We start from the raw sequence: 16,080 nt of genomic DNA on the forward strand, positions 1-16,080 counted from the left end.
TAGAGAGAGGAGTGGAGTAGTAGAGAGTAGTAGAGAGAGGAGTGGAGTAGTAGAGAGGAGTGGAGTACTAGAGAGTAGTAGAGAGAGTAGTTGAGTAGTAGAGAGTAGTAGAGAGAGAAGTGGAGTAGTAGAGAGTAGTAGAGAGTAGTAGAGAGTAGTTGAGTAGTAGAGAGTAGTAGAGAGTAGTTGAGTAGTAGAGAGTAGTAGAGAGTAGTAGAGAGTAGTAGAGAGAGAAGTGGAGTAGTAGAGAGTAGTAGAGAGTAGTTGAGTAGTAGAGAGTAGTAGAGAGTAGTAGAGAGTAGTTGAGTAGTAGAGAGTAGTAGAGAGAGAAGTGGAGTAGTAGAGAGTAGTAGAGAGTAGTAGAGAGGAGTGGAGTAGTAGAGAGTAGTAGAGAGGAGTGGAGTAGTAGAGAGTAGTAGAGAGGAGTGGAGTAGTAGAGAGTCCAACAAGGTCAGGTCTGCTGTGTGGGAACAGGAAGGCAGTATACCAATCCAACCCCTACAGGGCCTGATAACAAACCCTGTAGCCCTAAAGAGCCCTGTATTACTCTAGGATGGAAGAACAGACCTACAGTATGAGGCTGAATACATAGGCATGACGAAACACACACAGCACACATGACGCCACAATCACTAGGCCCTTAGGGAAAGCCTGCATGCGCCATGCACTCAGAAGTGTGAAGTGGACTTCAGGCAAATGAGGGGTCTAGATGTGGGTTCTTTTCCCAACGATTAAGGCCAAGCCGAGCATTACAGCATTGTGCTAACTTAACACTGAAGTCATTGGCCCTTAATACTACCAAAACACCAGAAAACTACATCACAGCTTTGCATGACAGAGCTGTGAGTTCTGGCATTCCTAATATGGTAGGATAACACAGAGTTCAGATCCAAGCACATGCCTCCAATAAAGAACAACAGAGGTGGTTATTTCAATAAGTACAGTATTTTTGGAGGATTCCAAACAGCACCATCAGTCGGTTCCAGAATTAATGGTCAGCTCTCTTGCCAAGTGCCCTACATTTCCTTGGTAGTGTGAAGTAGACAAAAGCATTCCAGTCGAGAAGAGTACTGAACCTCTAACCATAATAGTAGGAAGTGAGCTCTTTCCATAAGCTCCAATCAGTGCCTTACAGAGTTTGTTAATGGTGACTGGAAGGGCAGAAACTATAACAGAGGCCAGGTTTCCTTGACTTAGGAGTTGAGAGACAGACAGATACATGCCCCCAAAGCAAGATTTTATGCTGATGCTGAGGCATAGCTAGGCCCTGATTGAGCAATCTCAGTTACTTTACAGATCTCATGAACAGTGAAGTCTATTCAATTATGCAATCTAAGCAGCTTTTTAAAAAACCCTGAATATGCTATGTCATGGAGACAATTATGTATAACGAGGTTTACTTGTTACAACAGGCCAGTCTGTGCTAGGACTCACACCCACAGAGTAGAATGGGTTAAATCAACTTCACTGAATGTCTCGTTTGTTCGTCAGAACTTGAGTGTAAACAAAATATATTGCCCAAACAAAGCTACAGCCACGGTCGATCGGACAGCAAGGGGATACAGGGAGAGAACTCAGAATGACTGTGCCGACATATCCTCCGACTAAGTAACCTGATTCGATACACTCATGTATTATTTATTACCCGTGAAGGTTTAGCGTTCACTGTCAACAATTACTCCAAAATAAATCGACCCATGGGCAGAGGAGAGAGAGTTCTTGGGAAGAGGAGAGAGAGTTCTTGGGAAGAGGAGAGAGTTGTTGGGAAGAGGAGAGAGAGTTGTTGGGAAGAGGAGAGAGAGTTCTTGGGAAGAGGAGAGAGTTGTTGGGAAGAGGAGAGAGAGTTCTTGGGAAGAGGAGAGAGAGTTCTTGGGAAGAGGAGAGAGAGTTCTTGGGAAGAGGAGAGAGAGAGTTATTGGGAAGAGGAGAGAGAGAGTTCTTGGGAAGCGGAGAGAGAGTTCTTGGGAAGAGGAGAGAGAGTTCTTGAGAAGAGGAGAGAGAGTTCTTGGGAAGAGGAGAAAGAGTTCTTGGGAAGAGGAGAGAGTTCTTGGGAAGAGGAGAGAGAGAGTTCTTGGGAAGAGGAGAGAGAGAGTTTTTGGGAAGAGGAGAGAGAGTTCTTGGGAAGAGGAGAGAGAGTTCTTGGGAAGAGGAGAGAGAGTTCTTGGGAAGAGGAGAGAGAGTTCTTGGGAAGAGGAGAGAGAGTTCTTGGGAAGAGGAGAAAGTTGTTGGGAAGAGGAGAGAGAGAGTTCTTGGGAAGAGCAGAGAGAGAGTTCTTGGGAAGAGGAGAGAGAGTTCTTGGGAAGAGGAGAGAGAGTTCTTGGGAAGAGGAGAGAGAGTTCTTGGGAAGAGGAGAGAGTTCTTAGGAAGAGGAGAGAGAGAGTTCTTGGGAAGAGGAGAGAGTTCTTGGGAAGAGGAGAGAGAGTTCTTGGGAAGAGGAGAGAGTTCTTAGGAAGAGGAGAGAGTTCTTGGGAAGAGGAGAGAGAGTTCTTGGGAAGAGGAGAGAGAGTTCTTGGGAAGAGGAGAGAGAGTTCTTGGGAAGAGGAGAGAGAGTTCTTGGAAAGGAGAGAGTTCTTAGGAAGAGGAGAGAGAGAGTTCTTGGGAAGAGGAGAGAGAGTTCTTGGGAAGAGGAGAGAGTTCTTAGGAAGAGGAGAGAGAGTTCTTGGGAAGAGGAGAGAGTTCTTGGGAAGAGGAGAGAGAGTTCTTGGGAAGAGGAGAGAGAGTTCTTGGGAAGAGGAGAGAGAGAGTTCTTGGGAAGAGGAGAGAGAGAGTTTTTGGGAAGAGGAGAGAGAGAGTTCTTGGGAAGAGGAGAGAGAGTTCTTGGGAAGAGGAGAGAGTTCTTGGGAAGAGGAGAGAGTTGTTGGGAAGAGGAGAGAGAGAGTTCTTGGGAAGAGGAGAGAGAGAGTTCTTGGGAAGAGGAGAGAGAGTTATTGGGAAGAGGAGAGAGAGTTCTTGGGAAGAGGAGAGAGTTCTTGGAAAGGAGAGAGTTCTTAGGAAGAGGAGAGAGAGAGAGTTCTTGGGAAGAGGAGAGAGTTCTTGGGAAGAGGAGAGAGAGTTCTTGGGAAGAGGAGAGAGTTCTTAGGAAGAGGAGAGAGTTCTTGGGAAGAGGAGAGAGAGTTCTTGGGAAGAGGAGAGAGAGTTCTTGGGAAGAGGAGAGAGAGTTCTTGGGAAGAGGAGAGAGAGTTCTTGGAAAGGAGAGAGTTCTTAGGAAGAGGAGAGAGAGAGTTCTTGGGAAGAGGAGAGAGAGTTCTTGGGAAGAGGAGAGAGTTCTTAGGAAGAGGAGAGAGAGTTCTTGGGAAGAGGAGAGAGAGAGTTCTTGGGAAGAGGAGAGAGAGAGTTCTTGGGAAGAGGAGAGAGAGAGTTCTTGGGAAGAGGAGAGAGAGAGTTTTTGGGAAGAGGAGAGAGAGTTCTTGGGAAGAGGAGAGAGAGTTCTTGGGAAGAGGAGAGAGTTGTTGGGAAGAGGAGAGAGAGAGTTCTTGGGAAGAGGAGAGAGAGAGTTCTTGGGAAGAGGAGAGAGAGTTATTGGGAAGAGGAGAGAGAGTTCTTGGGAAGAGGAGAGAGTTCTTGGAAAGGAGAGAGTTCTTAGGAAGAGGAGAGAGAGAGTTCTTGGGAAGAGGAGAGCATTCTTATGTCGGCTAGTATTCAGCGTCGCATGCGATTCGAGCATCACTTCAGCACTTTAAATACCACTTCGCCCATCTAGGAAGAGCGCATAGCCTACGCACAGAGAAAGTAACCGGACGTATTTTTTTTTAACCATTTGAATTCATATCATATTGTCCCTGTTTATGACTGGAGACCAAAGAACGAACTGACAGACCACGGAACACCCTCTTCCCGCGTTGACATCCCCAGGCTGCGGTGGGTTAAATGTCTCCCTGGGTAACATTGTTACACAAATGCTGTTAGCCTACAACACTGTTGTTACAACATTGTTACAATCTAAATTGAAACTAACTCAGGTTCCTTTTTGTTTTTATTTGTGGTGAAAATAGTTATGACTTTTCCCCAATACATAACCCTAGGCTACATAAAGTCTAGTCTGAAGGAGAGAAAATATTGGTGTTTTGCCAGTTTATAATCACAAAATAATGTAATAATCCATTACAACAACCTTGTCAGTGAATTCCTGAAGATCTCATTTCAATGACATTTATGGACAGTCACTTACTTTGTACTTCATTTTGAGCGCCTCGTCTTCTCTCTGACTCCGGGAAAGTGTAAAATATCCGCTTGTCGCGTCAAAGAGAACACATGTGAATGTTGCAACGAAACGTTTTATTTTGCGATCAAACAGCCATCAAGATTTGGTCAATGGTGAAGACAATAAAACATCGAATGTTTCCTTCAATAATGTTCAACCCAGTCGAGTGTATCACTCAGGGTCTGCAATATACTTGTCTGGTTGCCGCTGAACGAGAATGATTTTACTACAGGAGTGTGAGTCTCAGCTCGTTTCCAATGTCTCTTCACTCATTGGTCACATCGGACCCGGGTACCTCCCCCTGTCGCTCAGAGTACAACTGACGTCATGTAATGAACGGCCTGCTACGATTTTTAATGTCGGCGTCTATTGACGACGTTAGAGGCGAGGACCACTGGAGGAAAAAGCGTTTGTAAAATGTAGTGAATTATGACTCAAAGTCTTATGGGACTTCGCTTGGTGCAATGTACATGCACCTATACAGGTATTTTAGCCATCACTAACAGACTGGGTTGGGTTACTTTCTAAATGTAATCCGTTACTTGTCCATAATTTGAATAAGTAACGTAACTTTTGGATTACCCCAAACTCTGTAACGTAATTTGATTACATTCTGTTACTTTTAGATTAATTTCCCCTTAAGAGGCATTAGAAGAAGACAAAACAATTATTTACCAATTAAACGACATCTATTGCAGGATAAATCAATGTTAAAGTTTACATAGCTGGACATATATGGATGTTACATTTTGCTTTATGGGTTGGTTTTATAGGCTTCTTCTAACCCATCACTTTCTACTACATATAATAATACGATTAAATTATATCTTTACATTAAAAATCTAAGTCTTTCAGAATTCCAGTCATTCCAATAAATGTTATACACCTTGATCATCAAGAATAGGACTTGGAAATATGGAAGGATAGATTAGCCAAATTATTTTACCTGAGCATGACCCCAAAACTAAGGACTTATTAGCCAGCCCTACTCTGTTGTTTATGATTTTGTTGTCATGGAGGACTGATTGGGCTCATTGATTCGAGTTGAAAAATAAATGCTGCGCTCGTGGAATGGCATACTTTGAGAGCTACTGAAAAGTGCTGTTTACATGTGAAAAATGAATGCCATATGCTGCATTTGCCACACGCCTATTGTTGACCTTTTAGTTGGTGACACTTTGATATCTTGATAATATGCAGCGGTTTAAAGGGCAAATCCACAGATGAAACAATAACAAAACTGTCACCCCACGTCTGTTTTGGTAAAAAGCTGAGGGATGGGGAAATGTAACCACCCTCAGATTAATAGACAAAGTTATGGATGCAAGGACTGAACATCCATGATATAAAATTATTGTTTTAACCATGTTATGAGGCTATACAGTGTTTGTTTACAATGACAATGGACACGCCTACTCATTCCAGGGTTTTTCTTTATTTTGACTATTTTCTACATTGTATAATAGTGAAGACATCAACACTATGAAATAACACTTATGGAATCATGTAGTAACCAAACACGTGTTAAACAAATCAAAATATATTTTATATTTGAGATTCTTCAAAGTAGCCACCCTTTGCCTTGATGACAGCTTTGCACACTCTTGGCATTCTCTCAACCAGCTTCACGAGGTAGTCACCTGGAATGTATTTAAATTAACAGGTGTGCCATGTTAAAAGTTAATTTGTGGAATTTATTTTCGTCATAATGCGTTTGAGACAATCAGTTGTGTTGTGACAAGGTAGGGGTGGTATACAGAAGATAGCCCTATTTGGTAAAATACCAAGTCCATATTATGGCAAGAACAGCTCAAATAAGCAAAGAGAAACTAGAGTCCATCGTTACTTTAAGACATGAAGGTCAGTCAACACGGACAATTTCAAGAACCTTGAAAGTTTCTTCAAGTACAGTCTCAAAAACCATCAGGCGCTATGATGAAGCTGGCTCTCATGAGGACCGCCACAGGAAAGGAAAACCCAGAGTTACTTCTGCTGCAAAGGATAAATTCATTAGAGTTACCAGCCTCAGATTGCAGCCCAAATAAATGCTTCACAGAGTTCAAGTAACAGACACATCTCAACATCAACTGTTCAGAGGAGACTGTGTGAATCAGGCCTTCATTGTCGAATTGCTGCAAAGAAACCACTACTAAAGGACACCAATAAGAAGAGGAGACATGCTTGGGCCAAGAAACACGAGCAATGGACATTTGAACAGTAGAAATCTATCCTTTGGTCTGGTTAGTCCACATTTTTTATTTTTGGTTCCAAACGCAGTGTCTTTGTGAAACACAGAGTAGGTGAACGGATGATATCCACATGTGTGGTTTCCACCGTGAAGCATGGAGGAGGTGTGATGGTGCTTTGCTGGTGACACTGTCGGTAATTTATTTAGGATTCAAGGCACACTTTACCAGCGTGGCTACCATAGCATTCTGCAGCAATACGCCATCCCATCTGGTTTGCGCCTAGTGGGACTATCATTTGTTTTTCAACAGGACAATGACCCAAAACACACCTCCAGGCTGTGTAAGGGCTATTTGACCAAGGAGAGTGATGAAGTGCTGCATCAGATGACCTGGCCTCCACAATCACCCGACCTCAACCCAATTAAGACAGTTTGGGATGAGTTGGACTGCAGAGTGAAGGAAAAGACGCCAACAAAGTGCTCAGCATATGTGGGAACTCCTTCAAGACTGTTGGGAAAGCATTCCTCATGAAGCTGGTTGAGATAATGCTAAGAATGTGCAAAGCTGTCATCAAGGCAAAGGGTGGCTACTTTGAAGAATCTCAAATAAAAATATATTTTGATTTGTTTAATAACATGTGTTTGGTTACTACATGATTCCATATGTGTTATTTCATAGTTTTGATGTCTTCACTATTATTCTACAATGTAGAAAATAGTCAAAATAAAGAAAAACCCTGCAATGAGTAGGTGTGTCCAAACTTTTCACTGGTACTGTATATGGTGCATAAATAAGCGTAGGTTGACGTAGCACAGGGTCTGTTGATATACCCGACCGCCAAACAAATAGAAAACCATCAGGAAAGCAACCACTGCATTTTTTTTTGTCTGCGCCAGGTACACCGCCATTTAGACGTAACCAACCCAAAACATAGAGTATGGCTCAACCAAGTCATGGTCACTAGACAATGAGAATAGTTGTCGTTCTAAATCTAGCTCTTCATCCATATGCTCCTTCTACATATTCGGTGAGAGGTGTTGGTGAGAAAGTTGGTGCATTAACAGGGACAGGTCAGGAGGGACTTCTTTTTGTTTGACCTCATTGAACAAGCTCATCAACACTGCACCACTAAATCATAGCTTAGGGGCCTGTAAGGCCAACTCGTTGGCATTGAAACCAAAGTAAGTTTAATTATGTGTAGACATGGTAGTGATCTTGTGCGAGCAGGACATGTGTGGATAAAGAGTGGGTGAAGTTGATGCAAGTCATTGGTTTCATCATGTACAGTTCATCATAGAGCTAGCCAAGCCCACATGGAACATTCCATTTGTGTTATATCTTGTCAACAGTTATATCCTCTAAACCATGGAAGTTTTACTGTTGGCTCACTGTCAGATACACTTTCATAAACTGACTAGGGAGGGCACAGGAAATCACACACACACACACGCACGCGCGCGCGCGCACGCACGCACGCACACACACACACACACACACACACACACACACACACACACACACACACACTTGTGTATCTGAGAAAGAGCAAGTGTACCAGGCAGCAGTATTTACCAGTTGAGGTTCATATGACAGATGGAAGAAAAAGGAAGTGTGATTGTACTGTATGTAGCTTTTTTGAAGCTCAAGCTTCGACAGAGTTTCCGTTTCTATGATAAACGACTGTTAATCAACAGTTTTTGGAAACATGTGTTTCTGAACTATTTCCTGTGAATTATTTCAACATTGTTGAGCGTCAAAAATTGTCACAAAAATGTGTCAGGCCTAGTTATTTATCAGTAGCTGTACTTTACTTTACTATTTATATGTGCTTTTTACTGCCATACATTTTCCCTGACTGCAAAAAGTACTCGTTACATTTTGAATGCTCAGGCAGCAATATGGTCCAATTCACGCAGCTATCAATATAATGCGTTGTCATCCCTACTGCCTCTGGTCTAGCGGACTTATTAAACACAAATATTGCGTTTGTAAATGGTGTGTTGGAGAGTGTGCAGCTGGCTGTCCGTAAATGTAAAAAACAAGAAAATCGTGCCGTCTGATTTGCTTAATATCAGGAATATGATGTATAGCTTTTACTTTTTACTTTTACTCAAGTATGAATGTTTAGTACTTTTTCCAGTATTTAAAACCAAATACTTTTAGACTTTTACTCAAGTAGTATTTTACTGGGTGGCTTTCACTTTTACTTGAGTCATTTTCTATTAAGGCATCTTTACTTTTACTCAACTATGACGACTGAGTACTTTTACCACCAGCGTCTCCTTTTTGTCTTGACATTGAGTGGGACTTCAATATTCATGATAACTTATCTTTTCCCCCTGATAGACACACCACGGACCTTGATCACACTGTTTTTCCTGCCCAGTAAAATCAAGAACCCAACAGCATCTTATGAGAAAGGACTTATTAACCCCCCTCACCCTCTAAACAAATGTCCTACCTAACCACTCTCTTTTATCAACCGCGTCTAGCTGTTGTTAAGCGAATCATCACACAATCCCTTTATTCTTCAATAATACACATAGCCACTCACTTTTATCAAGACATAATCGCTCCAGGGCGGCAGGTCGCCTAGTGGATAGAGCGTTGGGCCAGTAACCGAAACATTGCCAGATCAAATCCCAGAGCTGACAAGGTAAAAATGTGTCGTTCTGTCCCTGAACAAGGCAGTTAACCCACTGTTCCCCGGTAGGCTGTCATTGAAAATAAGAATTTGTTCTTAACTGACTTGCCTAGTTAAATCAAAAATATTATTCTTCAAAACCACACATAAGATGATCAGTTATTGTGTGGTAACATTATCATCTTTGTTTTGTGATAACAGTATAATATTTATTGTGCTAACCAAGAAAACACTGTCTAAATAACTTAAAATAAAAGGGACTTACCCAGTCTCTATGTGTGCGCAGTGTTGTAGTTTAACAGCACAGATGAGACTTAAGGTCTTGTCTTAGAGAGTATAGTCTTGAAGAGAATAGAGGTGAGAAGAAACGCCCTAGTTAGCATCTCTGAGCAGACACAGCCTTGCAAGAAAGCCTTCCGGGTGGGTGTGGGTGGGTGGGTGGGTGGGTGTGGGTGTGGGTGTGGGTGTGGGTGTGGGTGGGTGGGTGGGTGTGTGTGGGTGGGTGGGTGGGTGTGTGTGGGTGTGGGTGGGTGTGGGTGGGTGGGTGGGTGGGTGGGTGTGTGTGGGTGGGTGGGTGGGTGTGTGTGGGTGTGGGTGTGGGTGGGTGTGGGTGTGGGTGGGTGGGTGGGTGTGTGTGGGTGTGGGTGTGGGTGGGTGGGTGTGGGTGGGTGGGTGTGGGTGGGTGGGTGGATGGGTGTGGGTGTGGGTGTGGGTGGGTGGGTGTGGGTGTGGGTGTGGGTGGGTGTGGGTGTGGGTGTGTGTGTGGGTGTGGGTGGGTGGGTGGGTATGGGTGGGTGGGTGTGGGTGGGTGGGTGGGTGTGGGTGTGGGTGTGGGTGGGTGGGTGGTGTGGGTGGGTGGGTGGGTGGGTGTGGGTGTGGGTGTGGGTGTGGGTGGGTGGGTGGGTGTGTGGGTGTGGGTGTGTGGGTGGGTGGGTGGGTGTGGGTGTGGGTGTGGGTGGGTGGGTGGGTGTGGGTGTGGGTGGGTGGGTGTGGGTGGGTGGGTGGGTGTGGGTGTGGGTGTGGGTGGGTGGGTGGGTGGGTGGGTGTGTGGGTGTGTGTGTGGGTGTGGGTGGGTGGGTGGGTGGGTGGGTGGGTGGGTGTGTGTGTGTGGGTGTGGGTGTGGGTGTGTGTGTGGGTGTGGGTGGGTGGGTGGGTGGGTGGGTGTGTGTGGGTGGTTAAGAACATTGGGCCAGTAACCGAAAGGTTTCTGGTTCAAAACCCCAAGGCGCCTAGGTCAGAAATCTGTCAATGTGCCCTTGAGCAAAGCACTTAAAACTAATTGCTAGTGTAAGTCGCTCTGGATAAGAGTGTCTGTTTATGCATGAACATCTTGGTTTTTGATACTGTTTGTAGATAAGATGGAAATGATTCTCTGCTGCGCTGTTACCCAACCAAAATCCCCTGTTTGAAGTGTCTGCAGACAAGCCAAACAATCAACGGCCAGAGAACAATTAGTGTTAGCATTTAGGCTCACAGTGTTCCCTACCCCACGTCCCCATGACAACAAGTCACCATGGTCGTATCACTCTGTACTAGATCTACTGTAGTGTGGCAGCAGAAGAGTCAAAGCAGCTCCCAGAACTGTTTGTGGGGTCTTGCCATCTCCACTGCTCTATTATCATACAAAACAATGGCAGCAGTTTGGCAAGACAGCAGAAACAGATCTTGGTCTACATTATCACAGGGAATTGCACCACAGAAATAGCCTTACAAATAGCCTTGTAATTACCCTTTCATCTTTGTCTGCTTATGGGTATCTGTGCAGTCTGAGTTGCATAAGAGCCCTGTAGATTTCACCTCTGTAAACAGGGACTGACGTCTTTCATACGTCTTCCATAAGAAGGTCACAGGGTTCTGTGCTAAACTGAAGGACAGATTTTTTGCTGCCTTGTATGTGAACCGGACTGACGGTGGAAGGAGGCGGGATCTCCAGGTAGTGTGACATGACATGATAGGCTAGAGGTGGCCCCTCGTGGATTATAGCCTTCACACTCTCCCAACCACCTTAGGCAGATTTATGGGTCTCCCTTCCTACCCTGCCCTGGCTGCCTCCCACCTTGTCCAGCGGGGCCCAGACAGGGTTAGGGTGTTTGTCCTAAATGGCACCCTATTCCCTACATTGGGCACTACTTTTGACTCGAGCCCTATGGGGCATACATAGGCACTACGTAGACAATGTATGCATAGGAAATATAGGATACTACATAGGGAATAGGGTGCCATTTGGGACTCTAACTTGGTGAGGCCCCAAGTTCGGCCCCCCGCTCGTCACCTCTTTGTGGGCCGTGACCCCCAGTGACCTCGTGGCCTAGCAGCAGCATGATGGAATGCTGGGCACGCTAAGACAAGGGCGTCAAAATAAAGAATTAGCCCACAATGTTTCTTATATCCTTAATATTGATAGGTGCCATTTTGAATTGACATCGAATCCTAATCCTAATCCGCATCGTGGAAGTTCACCTTTAAGCATGATTGAAATTTAAAGGCAATCTTTCTGCTTTTGCAGAGACTGCATTCATGGTAAATGCTGCCTATGTCGGCTCAATCTGAAATCACCTTTACATTTCTATCACGCAATCTATAACGGTTCAGCGATACAGATTGAATAGAGCCCTAAATCTGGAACACATCAATGTATCCCAAATGGCACCCTACATAGTGCACTGCTTTTGACGAGAGCCCTATGGGAGTAGGTCTGCCATTTGGGACGTAACCTTGATCTAGCTGGGTGTACCTGCGACAGAGGAGAGCTGAAAACATGTGGTCTATAGTTACACAACTGAGTCCAATCCCCAAACTGTTTACTTTTCCTTGGGTTGTAAAATTGTGGTATTTTTGTGACAAAGTTCACTGCTTTCCTGTGCTCTCTGTGTTCTAACTGCAGACAAAACCCTGTTCTCCTTGCCATTTTTTTCCGGCTTATTCTAAAGCCAGTCATTATAGATGACAAAAACATTGCATGGGTTTTCTTGAATAACAATCCTGGGTAACACTTTATTTGGATAGTCCATATGTAGATGGTCTACAGACTATCAGTAACATTTCAACTAACTATTTACTAAACCTAACCCTAGCTCTAACCTTAACCCCTAACCCTAACCTAAACCCTAACCTTAACCCTTATCCTAACCCTAACCTTAACCCTTATCCAAACCCTAACCTTAACCCTTATCCTAACCCTAACCTTAACCCGTATCCTAACCCTTATTTTAAACCTAACTCTAACTGTAACCTTAGCAAGCAGTTGCTTATCGACATATAGTTTGTTGATAATGGTAGAGCATCTACAGATGGAACATCCAGACTATCAAATAAAGTGTGTCCAAATCCTGTATTGTTTTAAAACTCTTCCAGTACATTACATTTCCAAGCAGTGATACAATTGAAAGCACTTTTTTCTCTCCATGCAATAACGTAGTATATCCACCCCTGATATACTTATTCAATGTGGATAATGACAGAGTATCTTAGATTTATGTCATTTTCTCAGCATCATTAGTGAATTATTTATGGAGCAGTTTGAATAGTAATGTATCCAAGACTAGACCCTGTGGTACTCCAGAAACTCCCTGTTGACTGCCCTTCAACCAGCCTAGCCAATGTAAACGTTTCCTTTAGGTCGATTGTCACAGCTATAACTCTAGGAGCTGAATAGATTTCTTTGTCTAACGGCATGTCGTTATTTGAGCTTTCAAAACTGAGGTGGTATACATGATACACAACCACCCAAAACAAGGTCATAAAAAAAACATTCTGAGAGATGGATTGTGCTTGATAAAATAAATACTCAGCCTATTTTCAAATGATGCTCTATAACTCTTTTGTATTTAAAAAATAAAATAAAGATTTAATGGCATTTTACAGCAACTAGATTATAGTCCTGTTCTCCTGTGGGTCTCTCGTTGTACGTTGTTCTGATTCTGAAACAGCTTCTCGTTGTACTCATTTGTTTCAGTATAAGACTTGTTTTCTAGTCCGGTGAAAACTGTTCATCATTCTGTCACCAGCCGGCCACTTCAGAACCATACTTCAGTGTCATCTAGAGTTTTACAATTGAAAAGAATATGTTGCACTTCTGTCTCTCGGTCGCTTCCTACCATTGTTATGAACGTCCTCAAGCCGCTCAGCACCTTAGTTGTGCCCTAGACCCAGGCATGTTGTGTCATAAAGCCCAGTCATTTTGAATATGGGCTAATGACTGTTTAGTCTAAATTACACTGTAGTGACCTGGAGTAGGCAAATATTTAGTAGGAACAACTTTGCCGCCATTATCATGTCATCAAATTTACTTCAGACAGATGGCAAAGTTCGTCAAAAATAGCTATCGATGCTAACCTTAGCTAGCTAAAATCTGGTGGTCTCCCCTCAATCTTAGCCAACTAGCTAATGTTATATACTACATCTAAAGGCAATCTGCCAACATCAAAAGGACGACAAGAGTTTTTCCCACAAATTACTTGCCTATTTTAGAAATTACAATGTATTTCTAAGCAACTGTAATGCACTTCTGATGAAATCTTCATCAGCGCCAATAGACAAAGCAATGAGTAGAACGGTCAGTCGGGCATCAGTCCTAAAACGAATGTTCAAAACAATATTGTGATGAAATGTGCAACCCATGAATGGGAATGGGAGTGAGGTATTTCATTGTGCTCTCACAAGAAAAGATGGGTATCTAATTCTGAACCACATCGTTGATCGGAACAAGCTCTTCGAGATAAAATAGCCCACCTTGATAGTGATGTCAAGGTCCCTACGTCTCAGCCAATCATTCAGTCAATGGAATAGAACAGCACCTAAATACATTTCACACACTACTCCCTCTGGAAATGGAATGGTGATAAGGGGCTGCATCTCAAATGACACCCTACGCCCTACTGTGCACACATAAGGCTCTGGTCAAATGTAGTGCACTATATAGGGGATAGGGTGCAATTTGGGACAGAGCCAAGGTACCTGAGGGTTTAAAGGTAGGGGGTGTTGGCATAGTTGGGGGGCCCAGTGAGTGATGAGGGCTGATAACGTGTCGACACTTGCATTTCCAAGAGCGAGACACCCCCCGCCTGTTTGGTAGTGCAATAAGACCCTCGGTTGGCACGGTGATGGTAACGGGAGGGACCCCCTCTCCCTCTGTGTGTGATGGGGGGATGGGGGATGGGGACGGTGGGGAGGCGGAGGGATTTGTGAGTGATCAGGCCACAGGGTTTTAAAGCAGCACCATTGTCAGAATGAGAGGGAAATTAGATGATTTAAGCTGCTCTTGAGACTATATGGAAATGGGTTGTTTTTGTCTGTGTGTGAGATCAGAATTGTGGATCCACAAGAGTGTATGGATGTGTATATTATCAATTTCATCCAAATGGGATTTGCTAAAATCGTTATGCACTAACGAGCCTATGGAGGAAGTCTGCTCAGTCACAGCCACTGTACCACTCATTCCCAGCATGCAGATGTGTTCCTCCTGTCTTCTTTTCGTCCGTCCATGTCTGCCAATGAATTCTCCTGTGTGACAGATCCAGTACATGTGGACAGCCATTTTCAGAGAAACACAGCTTTGAAATAGAGATGAGAACATAGCGGTTTTCTTCTGGTTATTTTATGGTCAGTATCCATCCATCCTTTGTGTTTTTGTGGCCAGGGGCGGAGGGGGCCGGTGCGGGTGGGATTCCTAGGACCTGGGGGTTAAAAGTGAAGCTTCCCCCCCATAGACTCTGGATGGACAGAGATGGTGCCCCTGGCCTTCAAAATACACACAAACATGCATGAATGTAAACAGACACGCACATACATACGTGCACATATGTGTAAACGCACACACACACACACACACACACACACACACACACACACACACACACACACACACACACACACACACACACACACACACACACACACACACACACACACGGACACACAGTAAATCTAACTCCAACCTCTCCCGGGTTCAGTCCTCCATTTTGTTTGGAGACGAACAGCCCTCAGCCAAGTGACCTGTGTTAGGGTCATGCTATATACTAACTGCTTCTCCCTTCATTTAGAGATCCCTTCTCTTGTTCCTCCTCTATGGCTTTGCCAGCCTCCGGCTATACATACAGTACCTACTTGTTAGACCCAGGCATGTTGTGTTAGATTCATCTTAATCTTACCAAAACACCAGGAGGAACAAAACAAACAAAACGGACTAGTACAAAGACCCAGGATAAAACAAAACAAAAAGCAGTGATTACGCTCCAAATGGCACCCTATTCCCTATATAGTGCACTACTTTAGACCAGGACACTATTCCCTATATAGTGCACTACTTTAGACCAGGACCCTATTCCCTATATAGTGCACTACCTTAGACCAGGACACTATTCCCTATATAGAGCACTACTTTAGACCAGGACCCTATTCCCTATATAGTGCACTACCTTAGACCAGGGCCATATTCCCTATATAGTGCACTACCTTAGACCAGGACCCTATTCCCTATATAGTGCACTACCTTAGACCAGGGCCATATTCCCTATATAGTGCACTACTTTAGACCAGGACCCTATTCCCTATATAGTGCACTACCTTAGACCAGGACCCTATTCCCTATATAGTGCACTACTTTTTTTATTTTATTTTATTTGTATTTTATTTCACCTTTATGAGAACTAGTCCTTTATTTAACCAGGTAGGCAAGTTGAGAACAAGTTCTCATTTACAGTTGCGACCTGGCCAAGATAAAGCAAAGCAGTTCGACAACATACAAAAACACAGAGTTACACATGGAGTAAAACAACATACAATCAACGATGCAGTAGAAAAAAATAAGACTATATACAATGTGAGCAAATGATGTGAGATAATGGAGGTAAAGGCAAAAAAATGCCATGGTGGCAAAGTAAATAAAGTATAGCAAGAAAAACACTGGAATGGTAGATTTGTAGTTTGAAGAAAGTTAAAAGTTAAAATATAAATAATATGGTGCAAAGGAGCAAAATAAATAAAATAAATAAATACAGTAGGGGAAAAGGTAGTAGTTTGGGCTCAATTAAAGATGGGCTATGTAC

The 16,080-nt window shown here is 43.7% G+C and overlaps 1 protein-coding gene across 2 annotated transcripts in view; it reads right to left on the minus strand.

The window, feature by feature from the left end:
- LOC115174093 (enhancer of filamentation 1-like) overlaps nt 1-9,366 on the minus strand; it is a 65,417-nt gene extending 56,051 nt beyond the window's left edge. Inside the window, exon 1 of one of the 2 annotated variants that reach the window (XM_029732768.1) lies at nt 9,300-9,366. Coding sequence is in view for 1 of the 2 variants with exons in the window: in XM_029732767.1 (XP_029588627.1) it covers nt 4,169-4,180 (12 nt within the window). In the remaining variant the exon portion in view is untranslated. Of the gene's footprint in view, nt 1-4,168; nt 4,481-9,299 lie in introns of those variants that run through there. The other variant, XM_029732767.1, reaches the window with a different exon arrangement.
- Between the last annotated feature and the right edge of the window lie 6,714 nt (nt 9,367-16,080).

The sequence above is a fragment of the Salmo trutta genome, chromosome 34 (genome assembly GCF_901001165.1).
Source record: "Salmo trutta chromosome 34, fSalTru1.1, whole genome shotgun sequence".
NCBI classification, from domain to species: Eukaryota; Metazoa; Chordata; class Actinopteri; order Salmoniformes; family Salmonidae; genus Salmo; species Salmo trutta.